Genomic DNA, 17592 nt, shown 5'->3' with positions numbered 1-17592 from the left:
GTCTATACCGTAGACTGCGTCGTCTACTGCGTCAGGATCCCCCGTTCCGCAATGCAAAAACATGTCATCAAATGGGCATACTTATATGAGATGACTGGAGACTGGTTTCTGTGGGCATTGACGAAGCGGCCGGTCAACTCTAGGTTTTCTACACCGGATTTCTCCCAGTGGTTTGAACCGGCGCCGCAAAATGGTCCACCTAAAAAATGCACTTTTGGTACTTTTGTGCACAGGTGGACTGCATTAGCGGAGACTCGGATTCCAATGAAATCGGCAGATATGTTTTCTTCCATGCGGTTGGAACTCCCCGCGGCCTGACCTTGCGCAAATCCATATACGATTGATAATGTCATCTGATCACCCTTACTGTTTTGAGAGATTCAGGCATGATACTAGTAGTACTCCAGGGCTAGTACTAGTAGTATATCAAGACCATGATATTCAAGTTTCAGAGATCTACTCATAGTATGGGCGTTCGCACCATCGCTATCTAGGTATTCATGCCACTGGTAGTGTATGCTATTTTGTGCAGGTGCACGATGAAATTGAGAAAATCAACTTGACCTTACGATAGTATTTTCAGGGCGAAGTTAATAAGATTAACCGATTCTCATGAATGATTGGGGGATTTAGGGTTAGGGTGAAGCCAAGGAAATGTCATGCCAAGGCGATCGACGTGAGGATTCGCGACTACATGAACGGGGAGGATGTGGAGGTGGAGGAACGGGAATTGAGGAAGCACCCTGATTCAAACCCACAACATTCACTCTGTTACTAAGCCAAAGTGTGAGAATGTTGGAAAGAGCCAATTTTCGGGATGTTGGCATGGGGAAGGAGCGATGGGGTGCGAAGGTGGACCACATGACATCACAACCTCTTCTTCTTCTCGCATTTCGTCTCTTCTGCCTCTTTCGCCTCCTTTTTGTGCAGACCCGGGTCTCATACATCAATTGCAAAGTTGCCACCCACACCTTCTCGGAACAAACGGAAGACAAGCACTCGGCAACGAAAACCGGCCCACTTGGCTCAGCCATCCCGTTGGATACCTCATTTCGCGCCGGCCCCGTTAGTTGAAGCACGCTCATTTGATTGCGGACACCAATCGATCAATCAGTGGCATCCACACAAGCGTCTGTGGATCAGGACAGGAACTAACAAGTGGATCGAAGCTTTTAATTGACTGGAACCTTTCCTCCTGTGAAGCACTGGCGATGCCAACCAGGAAATCACGATGATCCCATGGCCATTGCGTAGCCCTCCTCCACCCAGCTTCGGAGGAGGAAGTTAGAACTCCGCACTCGCTCCTACATACTAGGTATATGTTGACCCTCGTATCCACCAAGGGTCTTTCTCTCTGGGCTTTTCCTTTCCTCTCCATCGTTTTTCTTCACTCAAGGAGAGGTCGTCACCTTTTCACGAGTTGTCCCCGTCACCGACTACCGGTGCCGATCCCTGGTTATAACAGAGCCATCGTTGCTCTGTCTCCACTATAACATCTGAAAAGATTTTACACGGCGAAGATTTGACTTGTGGCCACAATGGACGCGGAGGAAGGGAATCTCAGGCGCCCGAGAGCGATGGTGAGTGTCATACTTCCAGATATATCATGCCCGGGTTGGTTTTGTTATCTAACATACGAGCGTTGCTAGTCTGGTGCTAGAGGTGAAGCGCCTACTTCGCCCACTAGAAGTGGCCGGGAACTGAGAGATGATGACGCTGTTTCGCCCACTCGACCATTCCCAACAATCGACGAGACCCCAGACGGCCTTCGTCGTCGAAGCTCCGCAGCAAGAAGTCGCCGTAGTGGAGTGCCGAGTCTCGCCCCAAGAACGACCCTGGCACAGAGAACGGCAGGCAAGTTCACTTTGGCGGGACCCGATGACACTCCTCAGATGGCTCTTGCCCACGAGCCATTCGTGCAGCCTGGATATGCCGACCTGAATCCGTCTTATGAACAGCCGAGCAATGCGAAGCCGGTGTGGTCGCTGGCTAAACCATTGCCTCGCGTGGTACGACCAGGAATGGTACCGACCAAGGAAGAGCTGCTCGAAAAGCGCGCCAATGCGCAGCTGCCTGCGGAGAATTCCCAGAGGATTGGACTGGAAGTGGATCCAAATGATTTGGAACAAGGCAGGATCGATAAGACCACGGACCCGCGAAAGATGGCTGCACAGGTGGAGGATGCTCGCCTGCAGCGTGAGGCCAACTTCATGAACAAGGTTCTTAATGGAGAAACAACAACCTCTGTTGGTGGAAGGCGCTCCCGACGCTACTCCCGGACGTCTAATCGGCCAAGACGCCCATCCCAATGGGAAGATCAGCTATCGATAGTGCAAGAAGGCGGGTCTCAAGCGACCGATGAAGACGAAGACCGGCCCAAGCCACCCGACTATCTGACCGACGATCCACTTCAAACTGTCCCTGAAGTTCCGGAGCATGTGATAGATGACGATGATCTGGCTGCCAAAATGGAGTTCCCAGGCCTGGACCATGCAACAGTCCCAGAGGATCTACACCCGTTAATCCAGGATCTCGTTGAAGATGAGATTCATAACAATCACACTACCTGGTCCGTCATTCGGACACACCACCGCGAGGCGTTAGCCGAAGCTCTGGCTGTCTTTGTCCAATTGACTATTGGATTCTGTGCCGACTTATCTGTGACTGTGGCAAACGCAGGAAACCCCAACACAACTTCATGGGCGTGGGGTCTGGCTACTATGATGGGTATCTATATTTCCGGTGGTATTTCCGGTGCCCATATGAACCCGGCAATTACTATAATCCTCTGGTTTTACCGTGGATTCCCTAAGAGCAAGATGCCTGAATACTTCGCCGCCCAATTTCTGGGTGCCTTTTGCGCAGCTCTACTCGCGTACGGAATCTACTATGAGTCTATCACTGAGTACATGAGCACTAACGTCGACGCTGGAATCATTACAAGCTTCGTGACCAACCAACGCGAGACTTGGATCAGCCCTGCCACGGCCTTTTTCAATGAATTCATCGGTACGGCTTTCCTAGTAGTGACTGTATTGGCCCTCGGTGACGACCAGAACGCTCCTCCTGGAGCTGGTATGAGCTCCTTGATCATCGGCCTTGTTATCACCTGTCTGTGTATGACATTTGGCTACCAAACCGGCGCCGCCTTCAATCCCAGCCGAGACTTTGGTCCTCGACTTGCTCTCCTCGCTCTAGGCTTCGGTAACGATCTGTTCCTCAATGCCTACTGGTTCTATGGTCCGTGGGTGGGTGCAGTGAGCGGCGGCTTCTTTGGTGGTTTCCTGTATGACATGTTCATCTTTACTGGTGGAGAGTCGCCTGTCAACTACCCGCTTGAGAGAACTCAACGGGCGATTAAGAAGAGCCGTATGAAGTGGAAGCAGCGTCTACATATCGGTAAGCAACAGCCGAAGAGCGTCGCTATGCCATGATCTGGCTGGCCTTCAATTGCGCGTCTTGAAGCGCTCCTCTGAGCCTATTGTTATATTGCAAGACTTCAACTTTCCAGTTGGTTGTAATGCATAAGCGGCCTAACCCCAAGGCTTACTCGCAGCAGCCGATTGATTCTAGCGATTTGACTTTCCGGTCATGGTTTCGAATTTCAATCTTCCTCCTATTGTATATAAAGAGAATTTCCATTTCCTGTCTAGTATGATGGCTGTTCCTGGGCTGTCCTCGAATAATATTACTCCATACTGTTACGGCTGGCTGTCGGGATCATCGATCCTTTTCCTGACAACCTTGGAACCGTTGGAAGTCATGGGCCAACACAGAAAGCGATGTTACTGATTGAAAATTTTATATTTATCGACTGCTATACCGCAAGTTATATCGGCAGGACCAACTTCCCCGATTGCCTCCAAGCGTCCCTCCATCTACAGTGCGTGCCGAAATTGGTGCCACCACTTTCACTCTTAAACTATGTTTCGATCTCGATCAGCTAAGCGCACTAGTCTGTATTAGGGATAGTCTCCGATTATTGATCTTCCTATATATTCTTCAAATAGACGTGCAGTCAAAAATCCAGCGTAATTTTGGACAACGCCTATTAATGTCTGTCAATTCTCCCGGTAAGGCCATGGGCTTCCCTTGAACTGGGTCACAACGAAAGCAGACTTACCATAGCAATGCCCCAGGCTATCATAAGAAGGGGCAGCTATCTCGAGGGCCTCAAATTTCTTCAAGGTCGAATTACTAGGCAGTTCGAATATGGAGTAGGCAAAAAAGAAGACCGTCACTATTTATCTTTAGGTCGCCTGTTCACACTATGCACGGCGTATAACGCAAGGCATACAGCACCAGCTATATTGTTGCCCTGACATATAAAAATCGTCAAGTAGCCCCTCAATTTTTGCATTCCCAATATTACCGCGATCGAGGAAAGCAAGAAAATACAAGACTGCAAGCATTGGAAGAAGCCGGATATCCATTTTTCGTAGGATTTGCAGTTCTATTTCAGGAGTGTATGTAGGTGGAAATTTATATTTACCCCCGGACTCTCTTTCGGCATACGGCTTAGGCGAAGAGTTAAATTCCTCCACTAGCACTGTCGAGGGGTTTTCTATATCGGCATTCATTGCGGAAGTGTTGTGCGCGGAGGAAGAAGAGATGATATAAAGGAAGCCCCTAGCCCAGGCTGCAGCTAGACTTGGCCCAGTTGCTAGCTGTGGAAGACGGCGCGGTGGAGCTCATAGAAGAAGAAATAGAACCCGAGTGTAATTATTTGCTGCCGTTCCAAGCATCATCACCAATGGGCGTGCTCAGAATGTCTTCTTCGATTGAATCGGCACTGTCGACCCAGAGGTTGAGGCCATTGAAGAGCTTCATAGAGTCGTTATAAGCACCAGGGATCTTATAGGTTAAGCTCGGGGAGCCATTGCCGGATCCAGTGACCTTGACTTGGGCACAACTATACATATCTTAGTCAAATTAAACCATCATTCAGAAAGAAGCAAGTTAAATCACCTGTAGAAGAACTCTGCCTCATTGGCCTGCGCCCCATGGAGACCGACGTGCTCAGCACGAATAAGGTACTCGCCAGCCGGGGTATTTCCAGGGATCTGGAACTCGAATTGTGGCATGCCCCAGGTACACCAGGCATCTTTGGTAAGATCACCGTTCTCGTTGCAAAGGGTCTTTTCCCAAATCTTGAACCATTCACCATCGCCTTCATACTCCTGGACATTACCGGAAGGTGCCTTGGACATGACTATGATCACAGAGATGATTAGAATACGGGGAAAAGGAATCCTAAGGACATGAACGTACAAACTTGACCAGGTCCTGGATGTGCGATGGTAGCATCATAGAAGAGCTTCATAGCAATGGTGTCACCAGCCGCGACCTCGGCGACTTCGGTTTTGGCTGCATTGGAGAAAGATCCCAAGTTGCAGCGGAAGTCGTTGTCAATAGGTGTCAGATTGTCAAATGTAGATGTGAATTTCGTGGGCATATAGTTCACGCTTCGAGTAGTCTGACGAATATACTGCCAGTCACTTGATGCTTCGCCATTGAGAACAAGTTTGCTGAAAATGTAGTGTGCTGAAGCGGACTGCACCAGCGCGGCCCCTATGGCAAAAAAGCGAGAAGGCTTCATTTTGAAGAAAGAAAATGTAAAAGACTGATGATAGATGAAAGAGAATAGAAGAACTACCCCAGTTAGACCGAAATGATTTCAAATGTGAGATAATGTGTCGCTGATTAAAAGCTAACAAGCAGCAGAAGGCTGAATTTATTGACAATTGAACGAAAGTTCTGGGCTCTCACTTGTGTCTCACTGTCTCACCTGACAGGGGATTTCGCACATGCCACCTCTTAGTTTCATATACTTGTTACAAGATTCAACTGCATGTTTCATTCAATGTTAAACTGCCGTGGATAGGAGAGTCTTGGCCTTTAGCCATTGTCCTCACCCTGCCGCCTTCAGAGATGACAATTCTATAAGGTAAACTTTCATAACGAGGCAAATAAGAATCCTTCAATCTCCAATTTGAATGCACGATGACATATTCATCCTGCTGGGGCTCTCAGGCATAGTTTAGTTGTTTATCTCATACCATCAGATTCGGGGTCAGACTTACAAACTATGTCTGATAGTTATCTTTTAGTTCTCACAAGGATGCCAAGATCTATCTTAAACTGCCAAGACAGAACCACTGTTTGACTTCTGTGAAGAGGCGGGAAATAATACGAGCTAGGCTTGATTACCGGCCCTCCTTTTAGGCTGATTGGGACTTCAGATGACCGCCAGGAATTTTGAACACCGAGAAATCAGGCATTAAAAATCTCGAGTCCCTGCATGTCGTCCGTTTCGGATAAATTTGATAAGCAAGATGCTAGTGTCAAGATTTTTCGCGACCTGGAATCGGCCATTATGGGGGAAAATAGTATTGTATGGAGAATGGTATCAGTCTGTTCAATTCAGAATACTCCGTACCTCGAAAATAAATATAACCACCGTATTGCAACGAAATTAAATCACGGTATCGAGACTGGTACAGGAATATTACTTTTCTGACTATCTTCCCAATGTGTTTTAGCTCTTCTTGGCAGGGGGCTAGGTAATCACTTAAAGAGTGTAGGCGGTTGCATCGGTTTCGGGACGTACTGTACCCACATGCTGATTCTCATCCATGAATTTCCATCTCACAACTTGGATTTACTAGATATCTGCTCTTGTTTCGCAGTATCTTTGAGGGTCCTTCGCAGAATCTTGCCCGCGGCACTCTTTGGAATCTCATCCACGAATCTGATTCCACCCCTCAGCTTCTTATGTGGGCTCACTTTCGCGTCCATCCATGTTCTGATTGTATCAGCTGTAGTTGACGATCTTTCAATGCCGTTCGGTACAACGATATAAGCGCGAGGGACCTCTGTATGATCCTGGTCAATTCCAATAACAGCCACATCGTTGACGCTTGGGTGGGAAATGAGAAGTCCTTCAAGCTCTATTGCTCCGTTAGAAATGGCTTTGCGAGTGTCCATTGGAGAGAGTACTAACCTGCCGGAGCAACCTGGAATCCTTTATACTTGATCAATTCCTTCACGCGATCCGTAACGTAGAAGTTCTCTTCCTTGTCATGATACCCGACATCTCCAGTCTTGTAGTATCCATCCGTCGTGAAGGAAATAGCAGTGCCTTGTTCATTCTTCCAATACCCCCTGAATATACTAGGTCCCTTGAGACAAAGTTCCCCATTTTCCCCGGCTGGCACTTCCGCACCTTCGGGCGATAGACACTTTGCAGTCAGATTCGGCATCAGCTTGCCGACACTGCCAACACTAGCATGCCAGTCATCCCAAGGCTGCGCGTGCGTAACGGGACTTGTCTCACTAAGTCCATAAGCCTGGTTGATTCGAATGTTGAGTCGGCTGTGGATGGTCTCGACTAGTTCGCGGGTGAGCGGCGCAGCTCCGGATGTAACCATGCGCAACGAACTCAGGTCGAATTTATGGGCCATTGGGTTGCTGGCGAGATGGACTAGTACAGGCGGTGCGACATAGGCGAAAGTGATCCGTGCGTTCTGGATTGTCCGGAGAAAGATTTCGAGGTCGAAGCGTTCCACTGCGACCATTTCGATGCCTCGGTAAAGCGGTTGGTGAAGGAGGCAAGTGAGTCCTAATAATGGGGGTTAGGTATTCCGGCAAATAAATTATCGGGTAAGTTGGAATAGCTAGCTTACCGTAGAGATGATAGAAGGGCAATATTCCGATCACCTTGTCGTTCTTCCAATTGTAGCTTTTACCCACGGATGAAGTCACCATCAGGAGATTTGCAACAATGTTCCGGTGGCTTAACATGACTCCCTTGGGTAGGCCGGTAGTACCAGATGAGTAGACAATGAATGCAAGGTCACTGTCGGGATCTAGGATCTCTCGCGGCCTGTCATCGAGAGGTGCTGATTCCGGTCGCGCTATCTGATCAAAGTGCTTGAACCGACTTGTTGGATCTCGCTCGTCACCAATGAGAATAATTCTCTTGGACGAAATGCCCAATTTTTCAGCCGCCGCAGTGACAGTTGGTAGGAGGGATTTGAATGTTGCGATGGCTTTCGTGCCATTGTCTCTGAGCTGGAAAACCAGCTCGTCGACGGAATAGCTGGGGTTCGCAGTCGACACGATCCCACCAGCGAAGAAAGTACCATACATAATGACGGGCATGTCAATGCTGTTCGGTGTGAAAAGAGTCATTATGTCGCCTTTCTTCCATCCCCACTCCGAGCGCAGCCCTTGTCCAAAGGCAATTGCAGCGCTGTGAAGTTCGGAGTAGGAATAAGATCGGCTTGTGATGGCATCGCGATAGATGACTGGCGAGTGTTCAGAAATCAGTCAGTGAGTATAGTAAGTACATTTAGTTTCAGTCAACTCACTCTTGTCCAAAGGGAAGTTCTCCTCTCGCTCCTTTTCAAACATCAATCCCCACAGGTCAACCTCGGGGATCTTGACATCAGGATAGATGGCAGAGAATGTCATCTTGGGCAGTTTGATGGATAATCGATCGAAGCAGTATGTCTTTCTGTCCGTTATCTGCCTAATACTGATGCTTTTAGCTAATGCCCAGATCCGTGCAGTGGTTGAATTTATATTCTCGCGCTGGCCGTGCACAACTTGAACAACCTAGGCACAACCCCTTTCCCCTCACCAGGGTTTTGGCCCCCCTCGCACTCTTCGGCCCCCCACCTTTCTAGTCCGGTCAGAAAGCTTACTAGTAGTAGCCCCTCGCACTCCACTTAGCAGATAATTTGCGACCGCTTCTTCACGGTGCTCGCTAGTTTTTAATGCCTAGTACCTGCTAGGTACCCCTTTTTGTCTTGTGAACTCTCATTAGCAGCGCCACGAAGCCCCAACATCTAGCATATATTGAACGTTGGAAGAAGCCGCAGTTTAATCTCAAGGTAGCTTTCGCTCACCCTTCAAGTCGGAGATGGCTATTCAAGCATTCAAAGATATCAAAGCAAACACACGGCCATTCATCTGGGTACCCTAGGTAGGTACATACTACCCAGCTAGGCAGCCTAGAGTGCTTCACAGACAACTACTAGTACTGGCAGTGCAGTGATCTTAGTAATTTTAGATACTACCAGTATTGACATGGAGCTGTAAATATTTATTTAGCTGATAAATGTGATCCTTTGAATAAATCTTTAATTGCCTGCCCTACCGGGACCCACTAACGTATTTTCCTAAAGGTTACTAGCGGCCATCCAGGTGGGTCAGCACAAAACGCCATAGTTAAGGCAATGAATTACAACTCAATATCTTATAATAACCCTTATTTATTAATAAAATCTCCTTAAAGGGTCATATTATTCCTAACTCTGCTTATATCCTTACTAGTAGATAATTTACTTTAGAGTTAGTATGGCATCCCAATATTTTTGGCGCTGGCCGACCCACCGACTGGCTAGTAAAACATCATGTTATCCAAGCTGGCCGGGTTGGAGTACCGGAATCGGAGAACCTTGGAGCTCGATGCCAGTGGAAGCTCGAGCCCATGTCTAATTTGCTGTACGTATGGCATCACAGAGTGAGAGTTCGGATAGACACCCAAAAGAAGCAGCGATACCGACCATTTAGATGTTATCGCGCGACTATAATCAATATGTCGTGACGAGCAACATTTCCCGAGCAGCTTTCAAGTTTGACTTCGAATTGCGATTTAAATCGCTACTCGCCCCAAATTCTTTGGATAAATGTCAATCAACATAAAGAAGGTGGTATAATCCAACCAACCGAGTCCCCATTGCACAATGGCAGACACGAAAAGCGCCCCGTCCCCGCCAACCAAACCAGACGGGGACTCTACAATCGTGGTGAACTCTATAATCGAGGACTCGCAGAGTCCCACGCAAGCGAAACCCCAACGCTCATTCCGCTCCTTCATCTGGGACACAGATACCCATCTCAAGACAAGCGCCGAGCGCCGCTTTCTTCTGAAACTCGACGCCGCCATTCTCAGCGTGGGATGTCTGGGGTTCTTCATGAAATACCTCGATCAGGGAAATATGGCCAACGCGTACGTGTCGGGGATGCAAGAGGCGCTTTCTATGTATGGGAATGAGTATACGTACGCCGGCACGGCGTACACGGTTGCATATGCCGTCATGCAAGTGCCTAGCACGTTGATCGTGCAGAAAGTCCGACCGAGCGTTTGGCTCCCTGCGATGGAGATTGGATGGGCTGTTTTTACGTTTGCGCAGGCGGGATTGCGGGATGTGGGTGAGTTGTATGCTTTTCGGTTCTTGATTGGGTTGTTTGAAAGTTCTTTCTTTCCGGTTCTTCTTTACGTGTTGGGGAGCTGGTATACGAAGACGGAATTGGCTAAGAGAGTTGCGCTCTTTCATATGACGGCTCCGCTGGGTACGGCGTTTGGTGGATATCTTCAAGCGGCTGTTTATAAGAATTTGGATGGGGCTCATGGGCTGGCTGGGTGGCGGTGGCTCTATATCATTTGTGGGGTAAGCAATTCACTGACTCGGAGTATCGGACATACTTATCTGGGAAATGAGGATCGAAAGGCGCGCCGCGAATGCTAAATGATGGTGTTTAGTGCATGACTGTTCCTGTTGGAATTGCTACCTTTTTCCTGCTTCCCGATACTCCATATACCACTCGCGTCTGGTATCTCTCCAAGAGTGAACGTGACCTAGCCGAAGAGAGAGTGTTGAAAGCAGGAAAGGCAAAACCGGTGAAAATCACCCTGGCCACATTCAAGAAAATCCTAAGCTCTTGGAAGTGGTATGTCTTCGTCATAGGATATGTCGTGAGTTGTCCATATTCTGGGGAGTTGACGCATTCTTGGAGACGCTTTTTTTGACATGCAAAAACAGCTCTATGGCGAGTCGTGTGGTGCCAGCTCATACTTCGCTATCTGGCTGAAATCCGAGGGATTCTCAGTCGTTGATCGAAATCTTATCCCCACGGGAACTTCTTTGATTTCAGGAGCGTGTGTTGTGATTTGGGGATTCCTCTCAGATTACACTGGAAGCAGATTTGCCTGGGTGCTTGTACCTCTGGTTAGTGGAACTTCAAAACGCCTTATACGTTGTTTTGTGAATACTCATGACAAAATAACAGATCCTCGCGCTCATTCCTAATGGCATTCTCGCCGTCTGGCCATCAAGCCTGGCTCTGAAAGAATTTGCATTCTTAACTGTCAATGTACATCTTATGACAGCTGTGTTGTATGTTTTTTTCCAGCCTATTTGAGAAAGTCCAAGAATGTGGCTAATTGATTCGTCCTATGTAACAGCTATTCGTGGGCTAATGAGGTTTGTGCCGACGATAATGAGGAGCGGGCTGTGGTAATTAGTAGCATGAACGGATTTCAGTATGCGGTTGCGGCCTGGCTACCTATCGTGATCTTTCCACAGACTATGGCGCCGACATTTAGTAAGTAAACCCTCTGCGAATGCTGGATCCGCAATATAACTAACATCTGTGATTTAGGATATGGCTTTCCGACAACATTTGGCTTAGTCATTGCAGCGATTATCGCTGTTGTTGTGATTCAGATATTTGTTTTGCGAGATAATCGGAATCGGAAGGAAAGGGAGGCCTCGAGCGGAACCCAGGAGACATATTAAAGTCCGCGACTTGGGATATCTTACCACACCGAAGTACAGAAGCTTCGATTTGCTCAAGCCTCGAAATTGGTCAAAGCTGGAAATGAATATATTAAGTTTGAAGTTGTTATTCCGAGTATCACTAGATCTAAACTTAGTTGAAGATCCATGGATTGTTAACGGAAGGTGTGATGGAAACATTGCCTTTGGTCGAGAATCATGTTACTACGTCGCTGCTCTCCTGAGAAGCCCGTCGGTTCTGCCTTGATATTGGCATATATCAGTAGTAGCGGAATAATATCACTAGTAATAGATCTGATACCACAGTTCTGATCGCCTGCGGCGGATGATCTTAAAGTTTAGTCCCGAAGCCTGCGGGCCGAAACCCTCAAGTACTCTCAAAGTTAAAAAAACTTCAACGCCGGCAGGGCTCTACAGAAACTCCTTCTACACAAATCCACGATACTAGTTAGCACATTAAATGACTACTGGTAAGGAACGCAATTATCCGGAGTGAAATTTATTTCTTTAAAAGATATACAGGCTAAACGAATGTGAGAAAATAAATATTCACAAGAACAAACAAATCCATCCGCCTCCGGAAAGTACGAATCGAATTCAAATTCAATCTAATCTTAACATCCCGAATCCGGGGCAATTCCAAATCCCAATTCAATCCATCACTCCCTGACGCCAGAAGAGACGCTTTTAGACGGCAATGGCGAGGACGGCAGCGGCGACGATGGCACCGAAGGTAGAGCCAGAGCCGGTGCGGGCAGCAGCGTTGAAGGTGGAGGAGGCGGAGGCAGCAGAGCCGGAGCTGGAGCTGGAGCCGGAAGAGGAGCCTGATCCGGAGCTGGAGGTGCCGGAGCTGGAGCCAGAACTGGAACCAGAGCTAGAGCCGGAGCCAGAGCTAGAAGAGCCGGAGCCAGTGGCGGAGGTCAGAGGGGTGGAGGTGCGGCTGGCGGAGGCGAAGCTGGAGGCGTGGGTGCCGTTACGGCCGGGGACGAAGGTAGGCTTGGAGCTCACGACAGGAGCGGAGGCAGAGCCGGAGCTGGAGCCAGAGGCACCGGAGTTGGAGGAACCCTTGCCGGAGGAGCCAGAGTTCGAGCCCGAGGAGCCAGAGTTCGAGCCCGAGCCGGAGCTAGAGCCAGAGCCGGTGGAGCCCTTGCCGGAGAGGCCAGTGGAGGAAGAAGCAGCAGCGGAGCTGGAGGAGGTGCTGGTGGAGCTGGAGTTGCAGGACAGGTCGAACTGAGGAGTGCTCAGGTCGCTCTTGACGACACCGAAACTGGGGCTGGCACCCTCGTCCTCAAGCATGTACCACCAGGTGTTGGTGTTGCCGAACAGAGGGCAACCAACCTCGTCCCAGTATTGCTTAGCATTGGCGGCAGAGGCGGTAGCATCGCCCTCCTGGGGACCGCTGACGGGCCAACCGGTCTCGGTAATCCAGACCTCCTTGCCGTTGGCGACAGACTTGGTCTTCGCGACGGAGTCGTCGAAGAGGGCCTTGGCGTTCTCGATACCGTTCTCCATGGTGAGCTGGTAGTAAGGGTATCCGTCGAAGCCGAGCCAGTCGAGGTGGTTGACGACGTCGGAGTTGGAGGAGTTGGTCCAGGAATCCCAGGTGTCGACGTGACCGATCTGAGCGGAGCTCAGGCCGGTGCCGGCGATGGTAGAGCGAACCTCCTTGATGTAGGAAACGAGCTCCTCGGGCTCGACACCGGGGCCGGCGTTGGACTTGGAGCCGGTGACCGAGTTGCGGTACATATCCTCGCTACCGACGGAGATACCGACGACCAGCTTGGCGAAGTCATCACCGTACTGGCTGATGGCGGCCTTGAGAGCGGTGATCTCGTTGGCCATGTTACCTCCGGAGGCCCAGAGACCGAGAAGCAGCTCGGTCTTCTCCTCAATGGCGGCGGGGATAGCCTCAATGGGGGTGTTGGTGGTACCGCCCTGGATCATGGTGTAGAGACGGGCACTGGTGAAGCCGGACTGGCCGACGAGGGCCTTGGCGGCGGCGAAGTCCTTCTTGAAATCGGCCTGGTACTTGCTGCTGCCATCAGCCTTGGTGGCACCGTAGTTGAAGCCCTTGGAGGCGGCATCGACCGACGCCACGGAGAGGGCGAGGGCAAGAAGTTGAATCATCTGCATTATGAAAAGTGGCAAGCGAATGTCTATGTGTAAGAGAGATGGTATATAAGAAAGAAATCAGATAAAAGTCTGAAGAGAAAGAAGGTGGGAAAAGAATGAGGAATAAAAGAAAGGATTCCTCGTAGATGAAAATTGGAGATGTAACAGAGAGAGGAGGAGAGAGAGAGAGAGAAAGATGAAAACGGGGAAAATGAATGGAGAAATACCGAAAGCAAAAAAAAGGTCTAGCCACCTGCAACCAGCAGAGCACACAGTAACCTGCCAAAAGAAAAGGAAAATGATGGAAAGTCTAGAACGCCGCCACCGAGTGGAACCACAGTGGAGTACGACACGTTTGCTTGTTGAAGTCTTTGTCCTTCCCGATTGGTCAACCCGACATCACTCGATGCCAAAAATACATCGATGTGCCAATGGCCTTGTCTCTCCTCTCCCTAAACTGGGCAGAGACCAAAAGTGGATCTTAATCCACATGTCGGTGCCTGCAGACGCCATTTCCATTACAGTGCAAGTCTGTGGCTTGCCCCATTTGCCGGTGCCCCGGATGTGTTCTCCCTCAACTGGCCCCCAGTCCCATTTTTCTGTCAGAATTGTTCGTCATTGGAACGATCCGATCATGATTGCACCGTGGAATGACACCCCCAATTCCAACAATGAACCCTAGCCTGGGGGAGTTTGGTATGGGTCTTGGTTTTCGGGGTCTTGGGGGTTGCAGTTCGCTATTACCATACCCAATCGTCCGGTCGTCCCGGAGGGCGGAGTCTTAGTCTCGGCACGGAGGAGTCCGATCCTGATTGATGCAGGGGGGGGAAAGGAGAGAAATGGGGGAAATTAATGTCTTGCTCGGGGCTGGCCAACTTGTGAACTTGTTCAAGGGGTAATTCATCTATCCCGGCTGTAAATAGAACGCAAATGATGTGTGTGCACATCGCTAGTGGGGATCGGCGCTGTTGGGTGACGATCGAGTCGATTCGGGTGGACACTCTCGACACCTCACATTTGAGGCACCCTGGCGACGAAAACGGACAAACTTCAATTCTGGGAAAGTGGCATGGCAGAATGGAGTATTCCGTAGTAGTATCGAACAAAGAGTTTATTCTTTCAAGTAGTACTCCACATTTAGTAACTACCTAGGTAGTGGTTTGTAGATAGGCAATACTGAGAACGGCCCCCGGGGCGATCTTCACTACTTTAAATTCAGTCCGAAGGGGGAGGGGCAACTGCATCTGTACTCCCTTACACTACGGAAGATCGAGTATAGTAGACATATAATGAATAATGTTTGGATCTCATATGCATTCAAGTAATGTTCAAGTTCTTTGTGAGCAATGGTATATACAATACAATCAAACAGGTGACGTTCATCCTCGGCTCCGAAACCTAGTGCTCGGAGACGAAGATACCGGCCATTCCCATACCCTGACGGCGAAAAATCGGTTAGTTCAAATCCGGAGACAGTGGAGACAATGCCTTTGCGTTTACTTACGGTTCCAACACACATCGATGTCACCGCGACACGCTTGTCCTGGCGACGCAACTCGGCCAAGGCAGTGACAACCTGGCGGGCGCCGGTTGCACCGAGAGGATGACCGAAAGCACTGGGAAAAATTAGTATTCCGAAATAATGCCCATCACGGTTGAATAAGGGGTTCGGGTTCGCTTACATGGCACCTCCACGCGGGTTCACCTTGGACTCGTCGAGGCCCAATTTGCCAACACAGTAAACACCCTGCGAAATAGTTAGACAGAGCGCGGCGATGATAACATAAAATAAAACCAGCACATACCATCGAAGCGAAAGCCTCATTGATCTCAAAGATATCAATCTCATCCTTGTTCAGGCCGAACTTGCCCAGGATCTTGGGGATGGCGATGGAAGGACCAATGCCCATGATGCGAGGCTCCAGGCCCGCAACAGTCGCACCGCAGAACTTGCCAATAATGGGCTGGCCCAGCTGCTGCGCCTTGGAGCGCTTCATCAGGACCAGAGCCGCAGCACCATCGGTGATCTGACTGGCATTACCACCGGTCGTCGCGCTGGGCTTCCACTGCGGGAACGCGGCGCGAATCTTGCTCAGGCTCTCGGCAGTCGTACCGTAGCGGATACCATCATCCCGATCCACAACCACATCCTTGACCTCGCCGGTCTTGGGATCCTTGACCTGGGTCGTGATAGGAATGATCTCGTCATTGAACCAGCCCGCCTTCTGCGCGCGCTCGGCCTTTTGATAGCTCTTAGCTGCGAACTGATCGTGCTGCTCGCGCGAGATGTTGAAGTCGCCCGCCACGTTCTCCGAGGTCCAGCCCATAGGCTGGTAGTTCTGCGACGCGAGAGGGTGCTTGTTAATACGCTCGGCCATTTCGGGGGAGCCGCCATCGGAGTTGGTACTCATGCTCTCTGCACCGACGGCGATACCCACATCGATGGAGCCGGCGGTGATCTGGTTGGCGATGTTCTGGATGGCTAGCAGGCCCGAGGAGCAGAAGCGGTTGGTCACGGAGGTGGCAGCGGTCGCGGGGTATCCAGCAGCCAGAACGGCGGAGCGGGCGAGGTATGCGGCGCCGGGAGCGAGGCAGTTGCCCACGCAGACATCTTCGATGAGGTTGGGATCAACATTGGACTTTTCGCGCACGGTCTGTTTTGAATGTTAGAATATATAAAAGTGGCCATGCCCATTGGGTCATTTGGGGGGGGAGCTTACCGTGAGCAGCGAAATCAGCAGGTTATCGATGGTGGTGTCCTTCAATCCACCCTTGCGAGCCTTGGTGAGAGGTGTACGGGCGAGATAGGTGATCACCTGGATGAGAAGCAATTAGTATTTAATTTACCGATGATCAAAATAGGATATCTGTAGCGGGGATTTAAAAAAAAAAAAACATACCACGTCATCGGCATTCTTAGCCAAAAGGCGTTGCTTCGCAGCCGATGTCCCAGGGGGAGACAGCTGGTTTGCGACAGAGTTTAGTCTTTGTTGTGGTGAAGACATGATGGGATGTGGAGAGTTGGAGAAGGTGGGAAGCTTTTTTTTTCTCCTTTGGAAAGGAGAAGGCACTTAATATCGTCCGGGGTCACAGAAACAAACGCGGGGCGAATGGACCGCGGCTCATTCTGTGCCAAACATTTTCACCGGACCGAAACCAGCTGGGCCGAGCTGCTGAACATCTCCACTTCCAACTGTGAAGTACGGAGTGAATACTGGAAGCATCGTGGGAAGCCGAAGAGAAGTGCCGACGCCGATGATGGAAGTGTGTAATATACCGTCACAATTTAATCCTCGGCTCAAATTTAGGGCTTTTAATTGGCGACTACCTGGTAATATTACGACCGAGGTGTATTGATCTGCAGTATTCATACGCTTAACTAGGGCGACCGATGTCGGCAATTGATTGTTGAATGGAATTTAATGTTGACCAGGATTTTCATTTTCTCAGATGAGAATCGTGAATACTTAGGTATAGTATTACATCAAGACTCATACTGAATATCTCATCTGCGGTATATAATCACCAACAGACTAAGGTTGCTGATATAGACATCTGGTCTGATCCGCCAACCGCAAACCCGGGGTAAACCCGTCGCCAGACCTGTGGGGAAGACGAATGAGGATACGGACGTTGCTTACAATCTCTCCACCTCGGATTCTGCTAGTGACGAGCTAGAGAAAGGTACTTACCGACCTAGGAACGGCAGATCGCTCCAGCCCAGCTTCCGTCTGGATTTCCTTTCCTTCAAGTTCTGGGGGCTCTCTTTTAATTCAAGTTCCCCAGATCTCTCTCTGTGTTCGAACAATTGCACAACAATCTCGAAGCTACTCAATTATAAACCTCCAGGGAGCGTTGAAAAATCGACCATATACAGATACGATACATAACC

General features: G+C 49.6%; 7 protein-coding genes across 7 annotated transcripts; 2 read left to right on the top strand and 5 right to left on the bottom strand.

The window, feature by feature from the left end:
• Window positions 1–1538: 1538 nt before the first annotated feature.
• N7533_012225 (MIP/aquaporin family protein) lies at window positions 1539–3434 on the top strand (the record flags this gene model as incomplete). The annotated part of the gene is made up of 2 exons (XM_057108875.1): window positions 1539–1580; window positions 1650–3434. 2 exons carry the CDS (start codon window positions 1539–1541, stop codon window positions 3432–3434), a joined length of 1827 nt encoding a protein of 608 aa, XP_056953976.1.
• Window positions 3435–4061: 627 nt separating this feature from the next.
• On the bottom strand, window positions 4062–4580 carry N7533_012224 (MFS nicotinic acid transporter Tna1; the record flags this gene model as incomplete). Its single annotated transcript, XM_057108874.1, has 2 exons — window positions 4062–4240; window positions 4298–4580. The coding sequence occupies 2 exons, from the start codon at window positions 4578–4580 to the stop codon at window positions 4062–4064; spliced, it is 462 nt and encodes a 153-aa protein (XP_056953975.1).
• Window positions 4581–4722: 142 nt separating this feature from the next.
• On the bottom strand, window positions 4723–5599 carry N7533_012223 (lytic polysaccharide monooxygenase auxiliary activity family 9 protein; the record flags this gene model as incomplete). The annotated part of the gene is made up of 3 exons (XM_057108873.1): window positions 4723–4912; window positions 4969–5212; window positions 5272–5599. The coding sequence occupies 3 exons, from the start codon at window positions 5597–5599 to the stop codon at window positions 4723–4725; spliced, it is 762 nt and encodes a 253-aa protein (XP_056953974.1).
• Window positions 5600–6648: 1049 nt separating this feature from the next.
• On the bottom strand, window positions 6649–8475 carry N7533_012222 (acyl--CoA ligase; the record flags this gene model as incomplete). Its single annotated transcript, XM_057108872.1, has 4 exons — window positions 6649–6950; window positions 7004–7621; window positions 7686–8309; window positions 8373–8475. 4 exons carry the CDS (start codon window positions 8473–8475, stop codon window positions 6649–6651), a joined length of 1647 nt encoding a protein of 548 aa, XP_056953973.1.
• A 1277-nt stretch (window positions 8476–9752) lies between these two features.
• N7533_012221 (uncharacterized protein) lies at window positions 9753–11588 on the top strand (the record flags this gene model as incomplete). Its single annotated transcript, XM_057108871.1, has 6 exons — window positions 9753–10460; window positions 10553–10765; window positions 10833–11018; window positions 11080–11186; window positions 11255–11394; window positions 11452–11588. 6 exons carry the CDS (start codon window positions 9753–9755, stop codon window positions 11586–11588), a joined length of 1491 nt encoding a protein of 496 aa, XP_056953972.1.
• A 687-nt stretch (window positions 11589–12275) lies between these two features.
• On the bottom strand, window positions 12276–13721 carry bgt2 (GPI-anchored beta-1,3-endoglucanase EglC; the record flags this gene model as incomplete). Its single annotated transcript, XM_057108870.1, has 1 exon — window positions 12276–13721. The coding sequence occupies one exon, from the start codon at window positions 13719–13721 to the stop codon at window positions 12276–12278; it is 1446 nt and encodes a 481-aa protein (XP_056953971.1).
• Window positions 13722–15098: 1377 nt separating this feature from the next.
• Window positions 15099–16705, bottom strand: N7533_012219 (putative peroxisomal 3-ketoacyl-coA thiolase (Kat1); the record flags this gene model as incomplete). The annotated part of the gene is made up of 6 exons (XM_057108869.1): window positions 15099–15137; window positions 15205–15316; window positions 15383–15447; window positions 15506–16354; window positions 16421–16516; window positions 16601–16705. The coding sequence occupies 6 exons, from the start codon at window positions 16703–16705 to the stop codon at window positions 15099–15101; spliced, it is 1266 nt and encodes a 421-aa protein (XP_056953970.1).
• Between the last annotated feature and the right edge of the window lie 887 nt (window positions 16706–17592).

The sequence above is a fragment of the Penicillium manginii genome (genome assembly GCF_028828005.1).
Source record: "Penicillium manginii strain IBT 31320 chromosome Unknown utg000009l:1.0-3297300.0:1.0-3298630.0, whole genome shotgun sequence".
Classification (NCBI taxonomy): Eukaryota; Fungi; Ascomycota; class Eurotiomycetes; order Eurotiales; family Aspergillaceae; genus Penicillium; species Penicillium manginii.
Note: the sequence above shows the minus strand (reverse complement) of the source record. Positions and strands in the feature narration are given on the sequence as shown.